At 40.8% G+C, this 18153-nt stretch overlaps 1 protein-coding gene across 9 annotated transcripts in view; it reads right to left on the bottom strand.

The window, feature by feature from the left end:
• The window catches only part of tns1b (tensin 1b), a 229245-nt gene that overhangs the window by 101805 nt on the left and 109287 nt on the right, over window positions 1-18153 (bottom strand). The window contains exon 1 of one of the 9 annotated variants that reach the window (XM_049594659.1): window positions 12558-13216. The exons of the other annotated variants lie outside the window; for them this stretch is intronic. Within the exon in view, the coding sequence (XP_049450616.1) occupies window positions 12558-12578 (21 nt within the window). The 5' untranslated portion in view covers window positions 12579-13216. Of the gene's footprint in view, window positions 1-12557; window positions 13217-18153 lie in introns of those variants that run through there. 9 annotated transcript variants of the gene reach the window in all.

The raw sequence follows: 18153 nt of genomic DNA, 5'->3' as shown, positions 1-18153 counted from the left end.
TGATGGGCGAGCTCTGGTCCAAGTGCCCGTGCCTTATCACATTGTGTTTTTCTGCTTCTCCATCTATAATCATTGAGTTGTAACATTTTTCACGCGTCTACTGTATGTACACTGAATAAGTATTTACTTGTATCTCTGTCTACACTCTTTTAGTCTGTCCGCATCTCTACATCTTTTTTTCCCTCTCTTCTGTCCGTCTCTGTCTCTTTGAAAATGATGGCCTCTTTTTTTTCCTTCAGGAATGTTCTCAGATTTATTAAGTGGATTGGACTGCAGGACATGTATAAGTCTGAACATCAGTCTCCAAACACTGTTCATTGTCTCAGTGCCCCTGATTTACGTTTCAAAGCATAACAAACACTGCAGGAATGGCAGGACATGAATGTTTGTAACCTTTTCATACTGCATCCTTGTGCATAAGTATTATAAGTATACTGAATTAAATCAGGTGTTTCACAGCTCTGTTCGTATCTATACGTAAAGTAATGCACCAGAATCCATACATACCCCACATACTCATGAGCCAGTAGTTTGTGCAAAACCCACGTATTTCAGGAAGGCTGTGATAACATGATCAATGTGCTGATGGGAGTAAAGAAGGAAGTAGTCTGAATAAGGAGGCAGGTTGGGGTGGTGGACAGGTACAGTGTCAAGCACTTTTAGTGAGTACCGATTCATATTAAATCTGTGCCAGATTTCAGTACCTAAGACCACACCTGGGGGAGAAACCCGGGTTCAGATAGGAGGAGAGAGCACAGCTAAGCACCTCAAAGCCGGAAAGCTGCCCACAAAACTCAGTGGCTGGCCTCCAGGCTTAAAGGGGACCTATGTACAATTTTCCTTATTTTCTGGAATACATATATATAATGTCACAATGTCAAATGTTCATATTAAACCTGGCCAGAGTTTCAAATAATGGGGTAAACATATGTAAAAGTAATTTCTGTGAGCAAAAACCTAAGGCTTCATACTGCTATGTTGTTCCCAACTGTTTTTCCTACTCTTGCGACAAGCTGATTTCAGCTCGTGATGGATGTCTTTATGTGGTCATCTGCTAAAAGGCATGTTACTGCAAGTGTTTACATTACATAGGCTACATTGCTACATGCTAGTTACATGCTAACGTCAGGGAAACATGCAAACTTGCTGGGAACAAGCAGACAGACAGACAGACAGACGGACAGACAGAGAGTTAGCTCTACAGTCCGTGTGATCAGAAAGGAGCAGTGAAGCTGAATTGCCTGTCGACTGCAATTTGTCCTTTTTTGTGAAAATAAAATAATTGTAACTCTCAGCTCTGAAATGTGTACGTACTGTGAATGAAAGCGTTGTGGAACAAGTTTGTGTGTGTGTGTGTGTGTGTGTGTGTAGGTGTACTGTTTAAAGATTACAACAAACGTCACTGCAGTGGCAAATAACCAAACAGAGATAAAGCTGTGACAGATCAAATAAACATAATAAAGAGGACATACAGTACTTAATGTTATTCTGCTCGAATAGCTTGAGTCCCAGAGGGATTCTGACGGCCTCTGTATGTCCCTGCCATGTTTCTTCTCCACGGCCGGGACTCAAAGTGGCCTTCTGCCGACCGGAGCGCCTGTTCATTCTCACCCCGTCTTTGTTGGACAGGACTGACGGCATGGAGAGGGGAGAAGCTACGGCTTGTTTCTTTTGTTCCAAAGTTACAGCAGGGGTCACGTTCCCTTCCCAGGCTCTTTCAGCTAAAAGCCGGTATTTACCAGCACGCTAATTTACACATTTAGCATGGCTCTCACTGTCTGGCATCAGGCCAAGAGGTGGAGGGAGAAGGGGGGGCGAGAGAAGAAGGCAGCCATGAAGAATTAGGGTTAAGGGGAGTGTGCACTCTTTGGTATTAATAGTAAAAGTCCCTTGCTTCAAGAGCTGGTAGTTTTCCCAGTCATACAAGGTTGCCATCTCCAGTGCTATTTTTGATGGGAAGGAACCCAATTTAAGTTTTCACTGCCAATCCAATTTCAAGTCATTCCGCACTGAACCATCTCTTTGACATTTTGGGAAAAGTGCTTGGTTGCCGTCTCACCCAGAGACAGATGAGAAGATCAATATCTATCTCGTCTGTGTACGTACAGTACTGAGAAATGTCTTGGAGGGGTTTTGCGTAGCTTAACTCAAAAACAAGAAGCAGGGGAAAACTTTAGGCTCTGTCAAAAGTGAATCATAGTCTTTCAGCATCTCCCCATTTTGTATCTTAGTGACACTGTTAAGATGAAAACATTTTTCCACATGATGTCATTGGACATCTGCTCACTTGCAGGAGATGTAACTGTAGGAACCAGGGTAAAGACATGCACACAGAGCCACAGAACAAGTCAGACAGGAGAGACTGGATGGAAAAGGGTTGTCGTTATGAATATACACCAAAGTAAATGGGATATATCAGGGGGAAAAGTTAAAGATCCTTTCATGATATGTATCAAGACATACAGTATTTAAAAAAAAATACATATTTGTGTCTGACATAGTTTTTCCTTTTAAAATGTTTTTCAGACTCTTACAGTTCCATCTACCTCTCCCTAACTGAAAGGTCCAGAACTTGGAATTTGCAAATAATCATTTCAAAAGTTGAACTGCTGGACAGAGGGTGTCTCCTACTGCAATGAAAAGTTTATTGCAGCTTCACATCATACTTATGTAAGTTCAACACGTTCTCATCCCAACTTGTCAAACCACAGCTTTGTCAGTAGATCTCCACGTCAAAATATGACGTGCTAGGTACCCTTGTGTCAGTTTTGGACGTTCAGCGATATAGGCTCATTACGTGCATGGTGTCTTTTTAAAATACACTTCAGTTTTACCAAGAAATGTGCAGTTCCTGCTCATTACATGCATACAGTCTTTGTTCAAAATATACTTAGCATTATGGGGTGTCGGTGGATTAGTGGTAGAGCAGACGCCCCATGTACAAGGCTGTTGCTGCAGCGGCCCAGGTTCAATTCCAGCCTGTAGCCCTTTGTTGCATGACTCTCCCTCTCTCTCTCCCCCTTTAACACTTCACTACCCTATCAACTAAAGGCAAAAAATGGCCCATTTTATATATATATACATATATATATATAGGGATTCACAATATTGGATTTTTTTGCCTATATCCGATATGCCGATATGTAACAACTTGCCTGACCAATAACAGACACCGATATTGATATATTCACTTTTTTCCCCACCTAATTTTAGTGATCATGCATGCTCTTATTGTGATGGCCCACCAGCAGATGGAGGTTTCACACGGGAAACAAACAGTGGGCTCCTGGGTAAAAGTCTGGAGTTTGTTCTACATATCCACCTCCCCTCCCACCCAACCTATACAGACTTGTCTCACTTTTTATACTGCGGTAGTTTCCAGTAGCATTACCAACTGCTAGCACCTGATGCTGACGCTTAGGTCACTAACAAAATGCCAGTATTTGAGGAGTTGGGAGTGAGAACAATCTGGTAAGTTATATGCTGGACCATGATTGGCTTCCAAACTAGTTGTGATGCCTTAAATCATCTCACATGTTCATGTGTTAACCAGAGATCAAAGTGAGGAGAGAAACATTACCTCCTTCAGCAGATAACTGTGAAAACTCTGCAAATACATTATTCTGCTCAGTGAAACGCAGACAGCACGGTGAAGTAACAACATGCAAAACTCATTTTTGATTGGAGGCAGGAGACTTAACAGGGGACCTGTTATGCTGTTCCTTATTTTATTTTTCACTGGGAGCAAAAACCTCAGGCTTCAGACCCTTCTCAATTTCACGTTTTTTTTTTTTTTACTCTCGAAACAAGCTAATGACAGCTCATGATGATTTTTTTTTATATGGGCATCTGCTCCAGGCACAATACTTTAAGTTTTTACATTATGTCACCTACACTGCTACATGTAGCTACATGCTGACATTAGGGAAATTTTCCCACAATTTTGGATAATATTGCTGTGGGAACTCCAGTACAACACAGACAGAATGAGAAAAATAAAGAGTTTTTTGAACATTAAAGCATGCAAACATGTTCTAGAGAAACCTAAAGTACAGGAAGGAACCTAAATATTACCATATTAGGTTCCCTTTAAAGTTCAGTCTACCCTTAAACCACAAGATTGACTACCAAGTCAGAAACTATTTCCAAAAAATGATTGAAAATGTTGATGTATGCCTTCCACTGTACCCTTAAGTACACCGAAAGATAACCACATAATATGATATCATGGTTATTACAGTTATTGTGGTAACTGTGCACACTAATATTTAACATGGTAGAGTGCAGGATTTGCCACAGTCTTAAAGCACAATCTTATATCAGGGTAATATGGTCTTGAGGACAGATAAATGAGATGGGATGGAGTTGACAAAAACAATGTCCCCACAAGGTCCATTTAGTAGCTTTTGGGCTTTCAATACTGGAAGCTTGTACTGTAATAGTATCTGTCTTTTTAGGCTATATTGACAGTGTATGAGTGCCTCAGTCTTGGAAAGTTGTTGTCAGGAGGGAAATTGGACAAGCTGAGGCGAGCCTGTGCTGAGAGTCAACCATGCTGGCATTTAGCACACTACAACAAGATGAGCTATGAACTTATAACTCTGGCAAAAGGCCCTGAGGAGGAAAGGAAATGTATGTTAACATGCAAGGATCTTAGATGCAACTGCCACACTAACTCACCCTCACACCTACACACTTTGCTGTATCTAATGACAGATGGATGGGAGGGTTTGGGTTTCAACTTTATTCTGGCCAAGTCTCTCCCTGTCTTTCTCATCCTCTCTTTCTCTTCTGCCTCCTTTATCTATGTCTCTTTCAACTCCCTTTTTCTGCAGAAAATTGTTATCCTAATGCACGCAACAGCTTAAAATGATAATTGTTGAAGATTTGAGAATAAACTTTGAGGTTCACTTAACTTTTTTGACTTTAATTTGGAATTGAAATCTACTGACAAAATACTAATACATTCTCTTAATCACCTTAACCTGACTCTTGCAAGAATCTATTACATCTGCACAAATATGACTAATAAATGTTATTAATATGTCTCGGGAGGCAAAATCAACATTGCTATTAGCAAGTCATAAAAAAGCTCTGCAAAATTATCAATGCCATTAAATTCTGACTGCCAGCTTTCACACAACGATTAAAATACCCATTTTTTGAATGTTATCAGCCCATTTAATCACTATTATCAGAAGTCATCACTACCATTACAATGTTTCAGATGAAGCAAGCTGCACCTGCGAGTAGGCCAGTAGATGCATACCCAACATGGTGAAACACTCACAGTTTTGTTCAGGCATCAAAAATATCTCTTTAGGTTTAGGAAAAGATTATGGTTTGGTTTAAAAGAAAGACGTTTGTTATGTAACTTCAGTTATGTGTGTAAATCAACTTATGCTACGTGCCATAAGTTTAATATATTATTTAAGTTATTTTATGTACGTAAGTTGAAATAAGTCAACGCTGACATCTGGTTTCACACAAGACATGAACAACAGTCTTCTGGGTCAAAGTCCTGTGTTTGTTTGGCCCATCCATCCTCCAAACACTCTTTAAACTACATCACCTGACTTTTTCCTTAGTTCATGTCATATTTACCACAGCTAGTACAGTAGAGGTCACTGCCTGACAACAGGGAAATAGCTAAAGTAGTGTAGAGCCATACTCAAATCTATCCTCCTGATGACATCTGATGACAGCCATTCAGTGGGCTAATAACATTTGAAGCAGGTGGTTAAAACACAGTCCTCACAGTCTTCTTTTACTGTAGAAATATCCAGCATAGCAACCATGCTGCTATGGGCATCTTGAATATCACCAAAAACACATAAAGCTAGTGAAAATGAAGTGCAAATTTACTGAGGTGAGATAATAAATTGTACATTTTAAAGTAAGAACAGTAAGAAGAGACATATTAATGTTGTGTATACATGCTGTTTATGGCCGCACAAACATTTCCTCATCTTTTAGCACACCAGTCCTCAAGTCTCAGCCGCCTGGAGAGTTTCAGGAACCTGGCACCGATGTTTCCTGCCTTTCTGTTCAAGACCAAGCCCCCTTCCCCATCAATCAGCCATGAAAAACAAACAACAACATGAGGGCTTTCTGGCAAAACCAAGGAACCAGGTCTGCTTTCTATAAACATTCCTCAGAGAGACATGAAGGCTTGATAAGAACAAAAAAAAAAAAAAAAAAAAGAAAACAACCTCCTCACCCTCCCAGTCGACTGCTGGCACATACACACAGGGCACATATTTCACATAGTGTTCACATGGGTGCTCAGTTATATGGAATCGAACTGCACTTTCACCCAATTTTTACAAGTTTTTACAATAATTGATTTAACTGAATGTGAATAAAAGCCAACTAATTTCACGCTTTGTCCATGACCTTGCCAGAAAATATAAATTCTTCACAATCGGAGAGCTATCATTGTATTGGGTAACATCGTAATTATGAAGACTTATTGTAAAAAGATTGTACTTGTGCAGGCTAATACTATTTTTCAAAAGATCAAAAAAGGGAGTTTTAATTCATAACATTTCTCATGAAAAACAATACGCCCATCCTCATCTGTAGACTGGATTTACTGGAAGCAACATGGGGATAAGGAGTTAAGGGAATGAGAGTTCAGAAATGGTTGTTAAGGGTATTATGTCAAGGTTATAAAAATAGGAAATTCAATGATGAAAAACAGTCTAAACCAGTTAGTTTAGAAAACCTTAGTAAATAAATGGGGTGGCAAAGGCCCCCAAACCACTCTTTCCACCCTGGTGGCTGTACCACTGCTTTGCAATAACTTCTAATGCAAGTTGATGCCTTTAGAGCACAGTCAGGTTCCCCAAATCTGCTGTAAATCTTACAAGAAGCTGTATGCAGTGATGTAATATGTGACCACTGAGGTTCAAAGCGACGGCATCTTGTCAAAGTCCATTAGGTTCACGTCAAAGTATTAAAGTCAGCAAGTAAATCCAGAGTTATGACAGGAACTGACTAGTGCAGTGTTGGAGGTGAATTCTTAAAAAATGACATCATGAACCCCTGCCTCTCTTATGCCCTCTGAACAAACACACTGAAAGAAAGCCAAACTGGAACTGGGTTTGAAACCATGAAACTAAAACATCCTAAGTTTTGGTTCTCTTTCTACTAGGGATAGACTAGCTCTTCCCCAAACTATTCAGAGGGTAAAACATCCAGTCAAACCATCCTTCAAATCAATTAAAACTATCCTAAACCTTGGAATTAAAAATAAACTGGAAAGTACAATATCTTATACCTCTTTCAAACAAATGACCAGGGTTGGACTGGGGATTGTCTGATCAGGGTTCAACCCTTCTTTTGTCAATTCAATCCAAGCCAGCCAACATGAGTTAATCCTTGGTCATGGCAATTCAGATATGACCTGGCTGACCCTGAAACAATGCATAACAATGGCCTTACGTGCTGGAAATGGGTGGGGGGGTTGCGAATCATATTTGGAATAAATGTAACATTAGCTGAAAATATTCCTGCTGCCATCACACTGTTTGTTTATGGGTTGCGTCAACCTGTGACCGTGCACCCTCATTTGCAACTAATGACATAATTCGTCCTGCCCTGGTTGCAAGTGACCATGCTGGTGTGCTACCCTGGTCAGACCCACCTCAACCAGTCAGTCCACAATGGTTAATCCCTTCAAACACAAAATCAAATGCTCATTCAACCCTGGTTGAGCCCTCAATGTGAAAGAGGTACAAGTAAACAGTTGACAATGTAACCATAAATCTTGTACTGTTGAGTACCAAACCCTATACCCCTCTGGGTTCCATAGGGGAAAGGGTTGCAAGGGAACTTCTACTCTGTAGCTTCCAAAGCAAAGATTCATGTCCATCTGATTCAAAGCTTCACCAGTTGGAGGGGCACTGATGTTAAACAGAGACTGAAGTTTAACCAGAATAAGGCTACACCTAATTCTAACTCTCCACCAATGCACAACATCCAAGCCAATGCATCAGAGGGCATCGGGGCAACAAAAGCTATTAAAATCTATAGATCTGCAAATTCAAAACTCTCCACATGGCCCTAACATAACAAAACTTCAGCTGAGTTTCATTGAAGGCGCCACATTCAATAAACATCATGTTGCTTTGAAGCCAAAAAAAGGTCTTTGTTTGTAAGATGGAGCCCTGCAAGGGTCAAATAAGGCCACCTACCTCCAACTATATGATGCTATGTCTACTACAGCTACAACATGTGATAGCCATTGGTTTGGCCATCTCGGTGTTGTCACAGCAAATAGGGAACTATGTCATTTGGTGATCAAAAATGTAAAGCCCCTTGTCAAACTAAGAAGCCATGCCAAACACTGGGAACATTCCCTACCCCCCTTCTTTCTCATTCCTCAACTATGAAAATGCAAACTCAAACGCTGTTCAAGACAGAGCTAGTATACCAGGCTTTAAGCTTGATTGCATGGAGTTATTTAAAAGATTAGCTGTCATTAAATGTTTCACTATAATGTTCCTCTTTTAGGGGTATTATGAGAAGTTCCTCTATTTAAGGGGTATTAGACTGTGAGGGTCTGCAGAAAGCTTTGGTCTGAGTATGCTGGCACCAGTTATCACTGAAGGACAAATGAGGAGAAACGATGATTGTGGGCAAGTGGTTTCATTTAGAGTTGAGCTTTTCTTGAGAGGAAACCAACAAAGTCATCATAACTTTCTACCCAAAATGTCTAAAACGCAAACCTGATTTGATGCACAAGTTTGTTGAAACACCAGCTTGAGTTGTGGCAGAAAATAAAAACCAAACAATCAATCTGAAAACATTACATAAGCTCTAAGTGAATGAATGAGGCATGATTTGGTCCAAGATGGTGGGCTTTGTCGTGTCTTAGAGGTACTAAGCTGTTACAGCCTCAAAGCAGTAAATTCTAAGGGGGTCCACTGTTCATTTTAACTGCAACATTAGTCTCCGGATATGTTCCCTCATACACTCTTTAAACGCCTTCCTCTGGGCCTATGACAGCAGTTTCTCATATGTGCCAGACGACCTGCTAAGTAACTACCATAAGTGAAACATTATATGACGCCCTTGAAAAACGTGATGCTTTAACTGTGCCTTCATTGGATACTATTAATCATACTAAAAGCCCAACTGTAAGGCATGATGCTTTGGAACAGCTATAGATTATTTATGTTGCTAATGTACTGCAGGACCACGGTACGTGCCAACATTTCATCCAGAGGACAAAGGATACAAATATATACATGTTACAGTTCTGCAGAGCATTTTGTGAGGATAAAACAAATCAGCAGTATAAGATAATTTGTATTACATTAGGCTGGATATGTATCAAACCATGTGTTTATTTAGCCAATGCTATATGCAAACTTTGTACTTGAGCATAACATTGAGTAAAAATATGTCTCACTTGCTCATATTTCAATGTACTTTTATGTTCCTAAATCAATGGCCAAGTTTTCTTTCTGTCCACTTATCTATCCATCCATCCATCTTTAAATGAACTGGGAGAAGAGAAAAGAGGAACCCAGCAAATTTTACAAACTGAGTAAAGGAAATAAAGGTTTGGCTTAGACACTCGTCCAGCTATCCTTCTCGTGGTTTATGTGGTGATGTGATTTGAAACAAGGCGTCCAGTCTTATAACAGGAGTTTTTAAGACAGACATTTATCAAACACAAGTCCTTTCACAGTAACAGTGGTCTGTATCAATGAGAAAACGGATAAAAACAAACATAAATGCTCTCTTTTACAATACATAGTAATGCAAGAGGTTACGCTGTGTCTGCAAGGACTGAAACACACACCCACACACACACACACACACACCAAGGAAGGATTACCTCAGCAGAGAAGCATGAGAATTCATGCTGGTGGTTTTATATGGTCCATGGACCACTGACTTATCCCTAATCCCAGAATCTCACACACACAGATGTAGTCACTCAACACACACCTTTCCGAACTGCCCATCCGTTCCTCTGTGCCCGTCCTGGCTGCCTGTGCGGTTGTGTGTGTCTGTGATTAGGCATCTATCATGAGCTGCCTAAAGGAGGGACAGGGGGTTGACTAGAGCACTGTTTCCCTGGCAGATGGTAATGATGAAAAATGTATTCTCTGAAATCCAGTCCTGTGCGGGCTCCCTGCCAGTGGATGTACACTATTCCCACACAACCACGAGTCATGGGCTGTCCATGCAGGACAGTGCTGTGTTACATTCATGTTTGACAAGGAAAGCTTCCAAGGAATGTGTGGGTCACAATCATACAAGTGACAACAAATCTGATGTCAAATATTGCACATTACAGCATATAAAAGTGTATTAATCAATACTTTTACACAAACAATGGATCAAATGACTGTGTGAGATGTGAAAGTCACAAGTGTTGATGAACCCACACAGAACTGTCACACAACACTGCAGTTCCCCTTAACTTTATCAAATGATTTTGCTTATTTTAGACAAAAACTGTCTTGCACAGGGGTCCCGTTATAAAATCTAGTTTTAAGATGTCAGTTATTTTAGTTTATATTGTGCTCACGTGATGCATATTCTTAAACAAAGTGGTATTTAATCCAGCTACTACAAAACAACCCCAGTATAGGATTACTGGTTGGCTTCTGGATCTCTGGGCATAAAATTACGCTGTACCTGATGGGAACTTGGAAGTCACAGGGTACATACACAATGCACAGAGAGCTGGAGGTGTACAGCAGCAAACAGCCATGTAACAGATTTGAGTAGCCTGGTACAAGACTGCTCCACTGGGCTGGGTATTATTTTAAAAATTACAATATCAGTACCAATACCAGTATTCTTAAAGCAATACAGATACCAACAGAGTATTTCATTTGATACCTTTTTTCCTACAGTACGTCATTACCCATCATGTAGGCATTCAGTTGCGTAAAATGTCACCAGATATAGCCATACTTTAAGTTTTAGTGGCATCTCGGCACACTGAATTTCCAGCTCCTTCAAATTCACCATGCTCGACTTCACCACAACACAGACTGTATGGGCTGTAGCAGCTGCCGTAGTGGGCCAATCACAGGTCACATTAAAACAAAGAACGCTTGCAATGACTGGCTGCGAGCAAAACCATTTTCTTCTAAAACTGGGTAGAAACAGGATCAAATGCAGGTGTCATTTGACTGGAGAAGTTTACTACCTGGTACTGGCTTATTTCAGTTGATACTTTAAAGGTATCAAGTACTGATACCCAGCCCTACCTCTCTATAACATCACAGGGATGATATCAGCAACAACCAACATGGTCTGCATTCGGCTGCCATTGTGTTTGAACATCTCCATTGAACTATAGTACATTAATTTATCTACTAGGGTCATATTTTAACTACTAAACACAACTAAGACTTACCTAACATATAATAAGCTGTTGGCAGCACTACATCCTCCTTCACAAATAGGAATGCATTAAGAATCCAGACAGCCACACAGACATGCTTGACAGGGAAGCTCACAGTTGTCAGCGTACAGTGCTATCCTGCAGATCTGTTTAAGAATATGTTCCATGTTTTCACAGTATGCCCTTATCCCTTTTCCTCCCCAATTTGAAGCAAATTGGAGGCAATTGTGACTCGCTCTACGTGCCAAAAATTCCCAAAGTGCTGTGGGGTTTTCTCACGCCTGGGGCGATGTTTTCTGTGCAACAACTTTTGCAAGGGCCTATTGTGAAACACTGCGGCTGAACTCATGGCTGCAGACACACCAACACTGAAATCAGTGAAAGAAAGCTAACAAACACACTTTCACACTCACATAAAACACACAATACATTTTGTAAATAGTTGAAAAATTACCATTTCACCTCAAGTGTTTGTTGATTGTTTCTTTTTTAAACTGTGCTTTGACCTCTGGGTCAGAAAGGGTTAGGTTAGTACAGTATGGTAAAAACAGACAAACTACAGTGTCCTCCATAGGTGCTGGGAAGAGAAGAAAAGAGACGAGAGGAGACATACACCACCACTGTCATTCCAGTCATGACCATGGGCCACCAACCACAAAACATGGTAAGCCAAGGAGACCACACACAGACACAAGCACTACAGAAACAAGCAGTGCTTTACTTTACATACATAGTAACACAACAAACACTTATTCCAGTCTATCCCTCTTACATGCTCATTTACACACATCCCTGTCATCCATACTAGCTAGAGAGGACATACTAGAAGCAATGCTGTGCACAGACACATGTAAGGATTGCAATCACTTTTTCACACACACACACACACATACATTCATACTGTACATCTACTGTATAAATGCATATGCAAGAACAGAACATATAGTAGGCTACAAGCCAGTAGTACCAGTACTGCATCTATGCCAGGTTACATACCTATAATGACATACATTTAACAGCACCTAAAGCTTTCTCTTGTTCCCCACCAAATAAAGCAAATCCCTAATGCGGAGGGTTTGCTGTGAAACAGAGCACAGCCCAGCCAACACTTGGGACAGCCAAGCGCTCGGATGCCAGACAGGCAGCTGCTCTTTCCCCCTCTTACAACCACACTCCTTACCTGAAACACTGCGGTGGCCATCCTGTCTCAGCGTGTGTCGTTCTCTCTTTCACTCTTTGCTTTTCTCTGTCCGGTTGTGTTTTAGTGCTGCATTGTCCTTTCCCTTATCCCCTCTGTGCAGCAGAGAGGTTTTCTCTGCGCTCCAACCAGATGGCTAAAGCTAAATCCACTCACTGTTACCTTGGTGCAGCGCGGAGCTGGAGGAGTGTACAAGTGTGTGTGTGTCGGAGAGAGAGAAAGAGTTGGTGTGTGTGTGTGTGTGTGTGTGTGTGTGTGTGTTTCAGGCTCCAGGCAAATAGGTCTGGCTAGTCTCTCCCTCTCTCACTCCTCCTCCAAGAAAATGAGCATAAAAATGTCTTAAGAGTCTTTATGTGAGCGCGAGAGTGGGGAGAAGTGCAGCCAAAGGCAAATCTTAACATCCCACAACTGGAAACGGCGCAGTGCAGCACTCGGCACTGAATAAGCAGGCAAAGTCTGGCTACAGGCTATAGCTCTTTCCCTCTCTTTCCTCTGCCTGGGTTTTCTCCTCCCTCTTGTTCAGTCCATTTTCACCCGCCTCCCAAACGGGGAGACACATGAGTAACGAGAAAGGAGAAAAAATATTGAGCTGAATTTCCCAGGGAGATCAGGGGGAATGGGACATGAGCTCGGGAAACAAAAGCACAGCTTTTTCTCTCTCTGTCTCACTGTCTTTCACTCTCACACACATACACACAAACACACACTTTCCTCACAAGCTCATTCTTCATTCGCTCCTTGTTATCAGCTTCTCAAGTTACAGGTTAAATATGAGTTGCCCCCCTCCACCCGCCTTTTCTGTCTCTTTCCCTCTCTCTCTGACTTTCCCTCACACACACACATACACACACACACACACACACACACACACACGCACTACACAAATACTCACACACTCACTCTGCAGCTGCAATGAGAGAGAAAGTACTGTACCATGAATGAATCCATTGACTTCACAGCAACTCCAAAGTCAAACAGCGTCAACAGCAGTGTGGATATACATACTTATCAGTCGCCGGCTCTGCGTGTCTCTAAACTCAAAACGCCAATAAATCACGTTGTTTTGATTCCAAGAGTTCAACTCGGTCTTAATATGCTGATATAATGAGATATCAGTGTGAACTTTGAAACCAGTTGATAACAACTGCTGATCACGATTTGATTACTGTCCCTTTAATTAATTCAGTGAAGAAAAAGACATATTTATAATGCGCTTACCTGGAATGTATGCAAACATACTCTTTAAATTTGTAGTCATCCTTTCCTCCAAACTTCATTAACTCTTCCATCTGCTGACTTACATTATTTATTACACTGCAAAACTTAATACACCTTTGTGGCTTTCATATGCATAATATACATATATGGAAATAAATGCATTAATAACAAGCTCTTTGTAATTGTTAGAAACTAACTTGCTTCCAGCTTTGAGATCTTAATCAAGTTGAGGAGGTTGGTAAGGCCCCTGCTCTGGTGGTGCTGCTGTGAAGTTCGACACCAAGCAGCTGATTCAGTTTTCTGATGAGGCTCATTACTTGAATTAGTGACGCTACGTCATTAGACGACTTAAAGTAAAACGTTATCTGCAGCTGTCAAATTTGGGAAATCAGAGATCAATACATATACACAACCTTGAGAAATCTGGCTCAAATGGCACATGCAAGTTGTCACTCACATGCTTTTTAAACTGGTAACTGTTCCTGGTAGCTAGCCAGCGTGCCAATCCGCGTCCACATATCATGACAACCTATGGTACTAATCCCCCCCCAAAAAGAGAAATTTCTTTCATTAGATAGAAAAATTTCAATGATGTGATCTGTGTTAGGATCTAAAAGGTTCTCCAATGGAAATGTAATCTTTGGATTTGCATTTAACTCCTCAAACACGTCCCCAGTTAATTTTGTCAGGACAATTTTCAGTCAGCAATACAGCAATGCCCTTCAAAATGGAATACAAACATCCACATCATCAGTATACAAAGTGTTGCAGTTATAAATATTCCCGGACACATCTTTTGACCATTTTCAAAATGTGTTTGTAGTTTGGTGATCCTTGGCAGCTGAAGCGTTAGAGCAGCAAGACTACAGTGATTTGTAAGATCTGTGTTGTGTTTAGCTGTGATTTGTACGTTAAGAGAAAGGGATGAAGCTTAGGATTGCTGATTTACTGTCAAACTGTTAACGTGTTATTTCCTCAGCCTGTAGAAATGATAATGAAGTCATTTTCAGTTGTCCTTTGACTCTCCAGAGGTACTGCTAACCTCTCAAGTATTGCAATGAAAACCAGACGGCTTCAAGCTGCAGTGGCTGGACATGACGCTGAGAGCACCGAGACTCAATCAAATCAGTCAAATTGTGAGCCGTAAAACCAAATCATTGAGCTCAAAGATGCCCACAACCCCAGTTGAACTGAGCCCAGCAACAACCTCTAGGGGCTTAAAAAATGAAACCAGAATGAAAGTGACAAAAACTGCAGTTCCCAAATTGAGTCTATCCCCATAGACCCCTATGTTAAAATGCTCAACTTTACAGTGGAACATGTTTACTGCCTGGTACAAAAAATGGTTTTGGTTTTTATAGCTAATTTCAACATCCATGACAACTGTACAGGGGTTATTTTTTATATAACTCAGCTGTTTACATTCTACTAAGTCTTAAAGTTGCGCATGTTAAGGAGCAGAGCTGCTTTGAGTGAGTGTCAGATCCACCCTTCGCTCCTCCACAGCTCCGCACTCTCATCCAAATTTGGTAATTTCTGGCCGAATAAACAAACAACATAACAACAGAAATACTGAACTTGTCATTTTAAAACAGCAGTCCACAAACCAATGAGTGATGTCACAGTAGCTACGTCCATTTTTTTTGTACAGTCTATGACCTTAGTCTGGCTGAGTCTGGTTTGCCTGATACAGAAATGTCAATTCGTTAACCTCCCTTTCTACCTTCAGTGTGACATTGTCTCCACTCTGACCAATTCTAATGGGAGCGATTTCCCTAAACAACATATCTGCCCGAATCTAATGATATCCACAGTTATGCTTAGCCATTCCAACATTCTGGTTTTGCTGGGGTTTTAAGAGTGAAGCAAAGCAAAAATTACAATGTTGGGCAAAATTGAGAAGACATGCCATCTATGTGAAACAGCTTGACAAAGATGTTATTCCCTCCCCGTGGCGCTGATCAGCTAGTCATTAATCTCCCCATGGCACTGAACTGATCAATTGTTTTTCAGTTGAGAAGCTGCTGTTACATGTAACAGTGCCAGATGTATCAGTCGACTCAGTGTAGTGGGCAGATTCAAAGCTCTGGACCCTGTCAAAAGTCACGTCATAATTCTCTGTGGATTCCTAACCAAAAATGATGCTTTCACATTATAAATAGGGATTTCATCTATTGTTAATATAAACATATGGATTCATTTAGGTAGACTGTCTTTAATCTCGTCTAGAATCATGATGGTAGTTGGGTAGTCTGAAAGTACAGTATGCGCTCTGACATTTAATTCGTTTCCACAGCCTTACCAGCTATTATCCAGTAGCAGACAAAAGGGACATTACCAGAGAATGTTTGGTACAAATTTGTAGCACATTAAGTACTACACCTCAACATGGAAAGAATGGCAACTGTCTTTGATGTTGCTCTCAAGTAATTACACGGAAGGTACTTCTAAACGTAACACCTTTAACTCAAGCCATGCTCACCAGATGTCGGCGCAGTAAGTATTATTTAATTCGCTATTAATGACAAGGGCCAGGAAGGAAGGGAGGGCCGCCACAGAGGAGCCATGTGGTTTATGGTAACAAAACAACATGCTTGTTTATGTGGGGTGCACACCTTTAAAGTAGGGACCAGGCAGAACTGTGGGAAATGGGATTTCCCCTTGTTTTCTGCTGTCTGTGTTTGTCCATGTGGGTATGAGTAACTGTATTTAGAGCTTTGTGTTGCCACACTCACTGAAATGCAATTATACATAGCAACAGTTACGTCTCTGTAGTTTGGGATTGTAAAGCATGGGAAAGTTGTCTGTCTGTATTTGAGACTATAATATGTTTCTCTTGGTCTAGTCTATTTCCTTTGACCTGGCTTCATGATCCCGTGAATGCTGTCTATAATGTGTGGGCCAGGGATTTCTAGTATTAGCTTGAGAAAAACATAATTCTGATTAAGACAGACCACTAAATCGTTGACAGATCCCATCATCAGCATGAATCCTTTTGTACATGACTGAACAAAGTCCAGCCATAGTCCATCTATGGCTGGGCTGGGAGTGTTTTTCAGATTGTATCTTTAAATGTGAAAAACATGCAGAACTGTTGAGTAATAAGCAAACCAGAACAGATCACAGATCAAAAGTGCCATCCACATTATGCTGTTGAGTGTATGAGCGGGATTGAAAGAGACAAAGACAGAGGAAGAACTAGAACTACCACCTTGTGGTTGTATGTCTCTGCAAACCCATCAAGTTGCAGTTACAGTTTACATCAATGTCTGTGAAAACATGAATGCTTCACACACTGTCACACCTACCGGCAGCAAGGTGGGCGCCCAAGATTAGTGTCACCAATTTAGTATCTGACCAATTGTCCCTTCTGTGTGAGTTATGACATTGAGTAATGGCCAGAAAAGTGTTTTTGCACAATATTATGATGTCACAGTGAAGTTGACCATTGACCATTTGGATATAAAATGTCATCACTTTATGATTTTATCTAATTAGAAATTGGAAGTGGAAATTTTGTCAAAGTTGGCATATAACTTCCTGAGTTATGGCCAAAAACATGTTTTGTGAGGTCACAGTGAATTTAACCTTTGACCTTTGGCCAAATTTGAGAAAATTCCCTCCAGGCCTTCTTGAGATATCACGTATATAAAATGAGACGGGTGCAAGGTTACAGTGACCTTGCCCTCTGACCACCAAATTCTAATCAGTTCATCCTTGACTCAAAGTGGATGTTTGTGCCAAATTTGAAGAAATTCCCTCAAGGTGCTCTTGATGTGTCATATTCTTGAGGATGAGACCGATGCAAGGTCACAATGACCTTGATCTTTGCCCTTCTACCAGCAAAAACCATTGTTAAGTCCAAATGACATCTGTGCCAAATTTGAAGAAATTCCCTCATAATATTCTTGAGATATTGCATTCACAAGAATGGGATGGACAGACAGACACACAACTAGAAAACATATTGCCTCTGACCACGGCTATTGCTGGCAAGGAGCCATAAAAACAAGTACAGTAGTCTTTGTTAGCTAATGAATAATAAACCAACCCGTTCTCTCTCCCAACTCATCCAATATTGAAACTTGTTTAGTAGCCCTCGGTTTCCAATTTCAACGCACCAAGGCACCCTTTAGCATTTGTTATTAGACACTCAGAGCCAATGAGGTAGTATAAAGAGCAGGAAAGTCTGCGTAGGGAGGCCAGGGTGGACAGATCGGTCAAACAAACACAGGACTTTTACCCAGGAGACCACTGTTCATATCCCATGTGAAACCAAATGTCAACATTGAGTTATTTTTATTTTGTGATGTACATCATCTTGACGTTAGGCAGTTTACTTGTCAGTTAAGTTACATAA

This window comes from Epinephelus fuscoguttatus, linkage group LG13 (genome assembly GCF_011397635.1).
Source record: "Epinephelus fuscoguttatus linkage group LG13, E.fuscoguttatus.final_Chr_v1".
Lineage (NCBI taxonomy): Eukaryota > Metazoa > Chordata > Actinopteri > Perciformes > Serranidae > Epinephelus > Epinephelus fuscoguttatus.
This window is presented reverse-complemented; position numbering and strand designations above follow the sequence as displayed.